Genomic DNA, 8,623 nt, shown 5'->3' on the forward strand with positions numbered 1-8,623 from the left:
TCTGGTATTCCTCTCTTACCTGGCTCTCTTCTAATTTCTTTAAATTAAATCTCTCCGTTTTCGGACATTGAATATTACCTTTATTCAACGATAATCTCTCTCGTATTATTGCTCTCTCGTTTTAGTGTCACAATCAGCCCCTCTAAACGATCGGACATCAATTATGCTAGATTGCCTTCTTCTATCTACTAAAATGTGATCAATTTGATTGTCTTTTTCCGTCTGGTGATGTCTAAGTGTATTTATGAACGTCGCGATGTGGGAATTTTGTACTCTTCACGATTAGGTTTTTGGATGTTGCAAAGTTCACGAGTCTAACACCGATGTCATTACTTTCCTTATGCAGACTTTCGTTCCCTATAATCGGTTTGAAAATATCCTCTCGCCCTACCTTCGCATTGAAATCCCCTAATAGAATTTTCATATGATATCGCGGGAGTTGGTCAAATATCCTTTCCACTTCTTCGTAAAAACTGTCTTTTATATCGTCATCTTTATCTTCAGTTGGGGCATGTACATTTAAAACAATAATATCACACCACCGTCCCTTAAGAATAATAAAAGAAAGTCTGTGAATAACAAATTCAACCCGTTTAATTGCTGGTAATATTCGTTTGTGAACGAAAAACCCTGTTCCTAACTGGTGATTTTTATTTCCTTCCTCGTAAAAGAACGTAAAATTTCCGGAATTCACAGATTCATTTCTTTCTCACTTAACTTCCTGAAGTCCTACTAGGTCCATCCTGTATTTCTCTAACTCATTCGTTACGGATTTTAACGCGCCTGCCCTATAAAGACTTCTAATATTCCATGTTCCAAATCTCATGTCCATTTTCTTTTGCTGAGGTCGTTCTAATTTATCAGTCCTTGTCCGAGGCTTTTGTGAATATTTCTGAACAAGTGCTTTTTTTCACAGGATGATATTGTTAGCCTTACCCAAACCCCCAAGCTGGAAAACCACTCCTAGTCGGCTGTCCGCGACTGCTTATTCAGTATATTCGCAGCTAACCTCTATAACTAGAGGCCTTCTCCTCGATCCGCAACTTTGGACGCGCCATGCCGTGGTGACAGGAACACCCGTTATGTATGAATAATTGGACTGCATGGTTCATAGAATCAGATCAGTAGCGCCATTCGTTCAGAGACTCGAACGGTACTGCAGTTAGAAAAGAAATATTTAAAGAACTTCGAAATGTGATGGAGGAAAATAAAAAACGTAAAATGGACAGAGTGAGTAACAAACAAAAATGATTTTAAACGAGTAGGAGAGGACACTTTTACCCAGAGTTCTCTGTGGTAACTCGAATTGCATTAGATACACCTTGCAAGGAAATTGTCTTCTTCGTACCTCCATGGGCGAAAGATCGAACAAAAGTGAAGAATAGAAACAAAAATACAACTGATCGATGATTTGAACTTGCCAACAGGTAGAATAATAATAATAATAATAATAATAATAATAATAATAATGGGCCACAAAATTTCAGTTAGTATACGCTCAATTGTACCAATTATTTCAGAAATTGTGAAAAAACGTTCCAATCCCGCTTCTCTATCCCTTAAGGGTCCCATTTGGTAAACCGTATTTCTACCTTCTGGTTCCATAAGAAAATTTCCACCGAATTTGAACTTCAGACAACTGACAGATGAAGATCTGGTGATGTGCTTAAAAAAAGAAAAGAAAGCCATACGATCCCCTTTCTTCTGTAAAGGTAGCTCTTACAAAAACTAACTTAGCATTGAGTTCAAGGAAAATATTTGTACAAAATTCTACACACGATAGTTTTACGCATACATTGATAGTGAGTCAAGTTGTATATATAAGTACTTTTTATTTACGTAAAGTGGTTTTATATGAATAAAGTATATATATTTTTTAATCTTCAACAAAATTCTTAAATGAATCTCTCAAGTTTCCTCAACAGGTTAAGTGATAGGGTTTCAATGTTCTTATGTTGTATCGTGAAACACTGATGCTTTTTCCTTGTGCCATCTTCAACAGTGAATAATGAATTTTCAAACAATATTTAATAATTTTTCTTGATACAGCAAACGCAGTTCAGAACTCTAAAGAGTAAAAACAGTAAAATTATACTATGATCCCCAACGTCAGTGTAATTTAAGAATTTTCCAAAGATCGCAAATTGTACTATTTTTACCGTAATAATTAATCTTACATATTAATATGTTACAACATTATTTTTTTATCTTATGTACTTCTATTACACCGGATATCTAGACTTCATAAACGCATCCAAACCACTATATGTGGAAAATGCAAACATAAAACTACGTTTTCGATTAATATCCACCGCTAGTGCAAAAACCAACTTCCTATATGTTTTCCAATGCTTTACCTAGTTTAACTAAATTCTTTTTTCAGTTTTCCAACTTTTTAAAATATTTATCAAGGCAAATTTAGGAATCAACACCAAAATTCTACATTTATTTGTTAAATATTTGATTGTAGAGATGAATAACATTTTCTGCAAATAATTTAGTTTACCTATACCCAAACGATGATTTAAGTATTGTTAGGTATTTAATCATAATATGCTTTCAAAAAATATTTATTTCGATAAATTTTGAACCACAAAAATCTTATGAGCTTATTTAATATGATCTTATTTTTCTTTTCTAGGTAACCTGTGACATTTAAGCTGTAGTTCTTAGGTGCTTTCTATTACACCTAAACTACGTGTTGCCTGGTTTTCATTTGAGCATTGAAATGCCAACGAAATTTTATGACTGACCTGCATTTTCATACATATAAAGAGTACCAAAAAATTGTTTCTGCAATAAAGATGTTAAAACTCAAGCAAGCTGTTGTTCTTTGTGAGCGGTTACCAGTGTGCTATACTCCAGGATCCAACGCAAAATCAGAAACTGTAAACAGAAACGAAATAGGATATGAAATTGAGAAACAGGATAAAGTTTCTTCCGTCTCCAAACGTATGCATCATGACGAATCATATTTTAAAAATACAACATATACTACAACAAATCAGAGGACATTTTCATATTCTTGCAGTGCACCGAAGTGTGTTCTGACTTCTAACGTTAATGGTGTGGATAACTGCGAAGAAAATAAATTAGTTTCTGATAACAATAAAACACATATTCTTGGTTTAAAAGTAAAATTAGAATCAGATATATCAAACATAGCTGATAATTATATATTGAACAAAGGTATCGAAACTACGACTGATAATCTGAATTTTATATCTGAATCTACACTACTACCAGACTGTCTGTTTTCAGTGAAGGAAGAGCAATTAAACGTGAAATTTCATGATCCCTTGCTAATCTCAGATGGAAGCATATCTCTGAACGAAATATTTAGGAATAAAACAGAAGACACGTTTAGTTCAGTACAAGCTAAATCTGAAACTTCAGTACAAAGGTAATTAAAATCAATTAAAACAAAGTTTCTTGAGAGTTTTAAAATAGTGAATCAGCTTACTAGGCACATAAATAGGAGCTTCGCTTTTGAAAAGTTGATGTGCGTGCGTGTGACATCAAAGCGGTTACTGAGCACTAGTCAACAATACCTGATATAATACGGTAGGATGTTTAGAAATTGATCAGTAATTGTCTTAATTTCTTTTAGAAAATTCAGTCTTCTTTAACCCTTTCCGGTCCAGTGGTTTTAGTGTGAAACCCCAGTTTTAACTCTTTTCTCCATGCAGCCTAGTGGATTTAGAAGGAAACCATCTTTTAGTATGAAATTTGCAAGCCATCTAAGGACAGGAGTAAATTATTTCCAGGATTTTCATTCGCGCTGAAACTATATAGTCAATTGACGTTGAAAGTTTGTTTTCTTTCTCTTCATAAATTCATTCTTTGGGAAACAAAGGATTAAATTGAGCTGTTTTCATTCCATCTTAAAATATTTTAATATTAAAATCTGTTATACATTACAAGATACGATTATAATTTGAAACATCCCCACGAGGCAGTTACTCAAAGGTGTGTCAGGTATCGTTCACAAGAAAAACTATGGAAAATATGCGTACGAACCTGGCCAACACATTTGCGTGACTATCTTTTAGTAGTCTTAATCTTAGATGTTATTTCGAGGCAAATTTTAATTTTAGTGGTAGAACCTAGTCAGAAATTTCGGAACTAAGTTTACTTGTAAATAATTGTATTACTGTTGGTCCTTTCACCAGCAACAATCCATCTCCAGCCTTAAGAAATCCTCAATCCAAGATTGATTGAAGTCAGAGGAACTTAATGAAGATCGTTTAACAAGTTCAATGCACTTACCAAGTATTTGCCATTTTAGAAATTTCTTAATAGTAGTGCTATGCCACCAACTGAAATCCGATGAAATTTTCTGTGTATCTAACTTCTTGTTTATAATTTCCAGCAAGAACAGCTTGAGCAGTTGTGTAAAAACAACCAGTTCTTCCACCTTTTTATGTTAATAATTGGATTGTCGCCTCGAATTCACCAACATTAAGTCTTGTCACATGCATAAACAGAGGTATCTAAACTTTTTGTCTGCTAAGCTTTTCAACTAGTTCATATTATTACATGACGTATTACGAAACCGTATAAATTAATTACAAAAGTCGAAATGTTGAATACTTGATTATCCTAGGGAAGTTCAAGAGACTTAGTGAAGACTGTACTATTATTTCCAATGGTAATGTAAAATACTAAGGCGATAAATTATATATATATGGTGTTAATGAACTATACCTACAAACTTTAAGAGGTGATTCCTCACATACAAATAAGAGAAAAAGTTCAGATGGACGTATGGCGAAAAGTGCATAATTTCAGAGCTAGGGCTGTCCAAAATCGCGAAAAACCAAAATTTCAAGAGGCCCTATTTCTAATTTGAGAGACTGTGGATGGTGGTCCTTATCAGCGTAAAGGAAGTCATGCCTAAGTAATCCAAAATGCATATTTCATTAATCTTCAATGGGTGTACAGAGTGTTACCTGTAGGGTGAAATTCCCAGACATACCATCAACCGAATTTTGAGATATGCTGTTACTTTATGATTGGTCCAAAGTAGGCAAACAATAAGTCTTGAGAGCAGTGAACAGGGTATTTTTTGGATAGATGTCGGAAGTGTTAAGGATCGTCAGCAGCACGGTCTCTTGTACACGGGAAAATGCATGATGCGATGTTTTCTTCCACGCTTATAAGTGAAGGAAACGTCAAATACATATCACCGTGACGTAATACATATCACCACACATTATTCCGAACACAAAGAAACATACAGCTGCCGGTCCCTAATACTTCCGCTTCCCTTCGAAGCACTGAATGTCCATTGTTGTCAAGGTTTACCTCCTGCCTGCTTTGGACCCTTTTTGAAATCAAGGTGTATGTGAAAACTCTACTGAAAACATATGTGAGAATTACACCCTGTAGGTAATACCCTTTACGTTATTGACAATTGATGAAGTTTGCACTTTTGAATTGTGTACGAGTGTCTTCATTCATGCTGATAAGAGTCGCCACCCACAGTTTCTGGAATTCAAAATAGGCTTATTGAAATTTAGTTTTTTTGCGATTTTGGACAGCCCTAGCTCTGAAACTAAGCACTTTTCACCATAGGTCCACATCAACTTATATATAGCATCTAGCAAGCATAATAATAAGCTCCTACAGCATTGTATAATGCAGTACAAGCTTATGAATATTGTTACTGCCCATGTCATTTCCTTCGTATTATGAGCATACTTATTTATTTAGCTAGTTTGTTAGAGTAAACTCGTAGACTTAAGAGTTAGTGTAATGTAAGTAGTTTAAAAATGTACAATTTGGAAACGACAAGATTGTTTAAGGCATTTAATGACGAAAAACAAACAGCTAATCCGTTTCATGAATGTTAAAATTTTAGTATATGGTTGTACTAGTGAATGTATTTTTAAACCGTTTAAAGTTGTTTTATCCTTGTACGCTAAATTTCTTCCAGCAGGCATTTGCGCTCATCTGGCAAGATACCTAAAATAGAACAATCAGTTGTGTTGGAACCCACGAAAGCATTAAAGCTCCATCACCAGAAAAGCAATACAATTCGTGCAAACTGGAAAAATAAAAGGTGTAATGTATCTGTCATAAATCCAAATATTGTAAAATTTTCGGAGTCAATTACAACTAATTTTTCTGCAAATGAAATTGCACATAAGTCATGGGGATGCCATGAATGTGGGGTAGCCAGCAGTTCCAAACTGCTTCTATGTGATCATGTTAAACTGGAGCGTAAACTCTATAAGTGTGACACTTGTCCAAAATCATTTGCTGATAATTATTCTCTGCTCGTTCATAAAGATATTCCTGCTGAAAAGTGTTTTTTTAATTGTGATATGTGCACAAAACGATTTAAAAATAAGATAAATTTGATTAGACATGTTGAGCAGATACATCTACTAAAAAATTATCTAAAACTTGACGCGGCTGCACACAATAACGATAAACATTTTATCTGTGAAGAATGTGGAAAAACATTTAAAAGTAAAAATACCTTATTTCAACACAAAAAATGTCATTCTGAAGAATATTCATATTGTTGCAATGATTGTGGTAAATATTTTTCCCATAAAGGTAATCTCATGAACCATATAGTCGTTCATACTGGGGAAAGAAAATATATGTGTGAGATTTGTAGACGAAAATTTACTGAGCAGGGAAGCTTGAACAGACATAAATTACTCCATTCAGGACAAAAGCTATTTCAGTGTAACACCTGCGGTAAAGCATTTGCAACGCAAGGACATCTTTACCATCATATGCAAACGCATATTTCAGTTAACCAGTACTGTTGTGAAAAGTGCGGAAAATCATTTAAACGGAAGGTATATCTTAAATTTCACGTCGGGAGACACAGTGAGCATAAACTTTTTAAATGCGACAAATGTGGCAAAAGTTCTAACAGCAGACAGGACTTAACTCGACATATAAACACTGTCCATTTGAAAGACGTTAGTTACACTTGCAATGATTGTGGGAAAATATTTTTTCGTAGATATCATATGTTGTGTCACTTAAGAATTCATATGGGATTACGTCCTTATAAATGTGCTTATTGTCTGCAGGCATTTACACAGAGCGCAAATCGTAACAAGCATGAGAAAATTCACAAATAGTAAGATATTTTTAGTGTGTTTTCTCCTTACTAGCAGATGGGGACAAAAGTTTGCATGTGTATTTGTTAATTACACTTTAAGTTAACTGAATGGCGTCACCTGAAATAAATACAAATATGTAAGTTATGTCTAATTGTTCAAATTCATGTATATATTTTTTACTACTTTCATGTTTATTGAAAATTACAATATGTATGTAGATAGATAGATATTTTTACTGCTGATGGATAATAATCCTGGTAGTATTTTTTTTTATTATTTAGTCTTGATACGCTTCGTAGCAGCCACTGACCTTTCGGAAAATGCTTTTGTCTTCTTCCCCGATGCCTCCTATTAAGATAGAGATCACAACCCTGAACCTTTCAATCTGTGATTTTGTAAGAAATATGGATTGAACTCTGTCATTTGTGTGATAAGGGCTTGATCAAGTATTATCTTGAAGCAAAAGGAATGCGTTAAATCATGCAGCATTGTCACAGTTAATACCAACCAAATTACTCATATTTCATATAAAAGTGTATATGCTGCTCATATTATTATTACAAAATATGTATTTTTATATGTAAACGTTTGTGGTCAATGCCGTTTAGTTTTAACTTAGTAGCTTGGTAGGTTCAGCATCTCTTGCTATAAAATTAGTGTAACGGTTTAGCGACTAACTTCTCATACTTACACGTAATCCGGGGTCACAACCCATGTACGCTTCACTCTACGCAATTTCGGTGAACATTGATAGTATCTCAGTAGAACAATTCTGTAAATTCTTTGAGAAGTATACCTTTAAGAATGTGAAAAATATTAGGCTCTATGTTGGTTGTTGCTGCAATTATTCTGTCCATACGTTACAGTAGACAGAAGAATAAGCTAAAATGATGAGGGGTAGACTCCAGTATCTTGCCTTCGCCTTCTTCCTGGCAGAGAAATTAAGTTCCGTATCTGGTTTCTTTACATTTTCATTAATATAACTGGACGAAGATATATGTGTGTGGGGGGGGTGGGGGGGGTTGTGTTAAGGATGACCGGAAATCCGGATCTTAGATCTTGATTCTTATCCATACCCACATTCCAAATTGTCATAAACTTGAATATCTAAAGTTCGCCGAAAGTAATTTCACGAAGTCCTGACAGTGAAGAAGAGAACTGAAAATTAGGACGAATATTGAGAAGTCTACTCTAAAGATCAAATGCTTTCCTTACTTAAGAAAAATCTGATTTGATCCGGATGAGAGTTCGAATGTCGAATCTAGGCCCGTAGCCGGTTCCAGGACCGAGATACACAACTGGGATTTGGAACACCTGAAACCAGGGATTTATTTGTAGCCAGGGAAGCCTGGGAGTTTCCCCCCTTCTAAGTTTTGACTTCCCTGTCTCTAGATTTAATTCAGTCTTCCCAGCCTGGGAAGATATTTTCCCCCTTTCTTAGGCTATGCAATCTGTTTTTATAAAATCTTTGACCACGAAAAGTCTATTACACACAAGAAATGTTCACATGTCGATGTGTGAACAAAGGGATA

General features: G+C 34.7%; 1 protein-coding gene across 4 annotated transcripts in view; it reads left to right on the plus strand.

The window, feature by feature from the left end:
• The window catches only part of LOC145689992 (uncharacterized), a 38,083-nt gene extending 29,994 nt beyond the window's left edge, over positions 1-8,089 (plus strand). For 2 of the 4 annotated variants that reach the window (XM_081764453.1, XM_081764452.1), the window contains exons 2-3: positions 2,642-3,403; positions 5,939-8,089. In XM_081764453.1, the coding sequence (XP_081620579.1) occupies positions 2,745-3,403; positions 5,939-7,109 (1,830 nt within the window). In that variant the 5' untranslated portion in view covers positions 2,642-2,744 and the 3' untranslated portion in view covers positions 7,110-8,089. The other 2 variants (XM_081764454.1, XM_081764455.1) reach the window with 2 other exon arrangements.
• The last annotated feature ends 534 nt before the right edge of the window (positions 8,090-8,623 follow it).

This window comes from Thermobia domestica, chromosome 7, assembly GCF_964235325.1.
Source record: "Thermobia domestica chromosome 7, izTheDome1.hap1.1, whole genome shotgun sequence".
In the NCBI taxonomy this organism is placed as follows: domain Eukaryota; kingdom Metazoa; phylum Arthropoda; class Insecta; order Zygentoma; family Lepismatidae; genus Thermobia; species Thermobia domestica.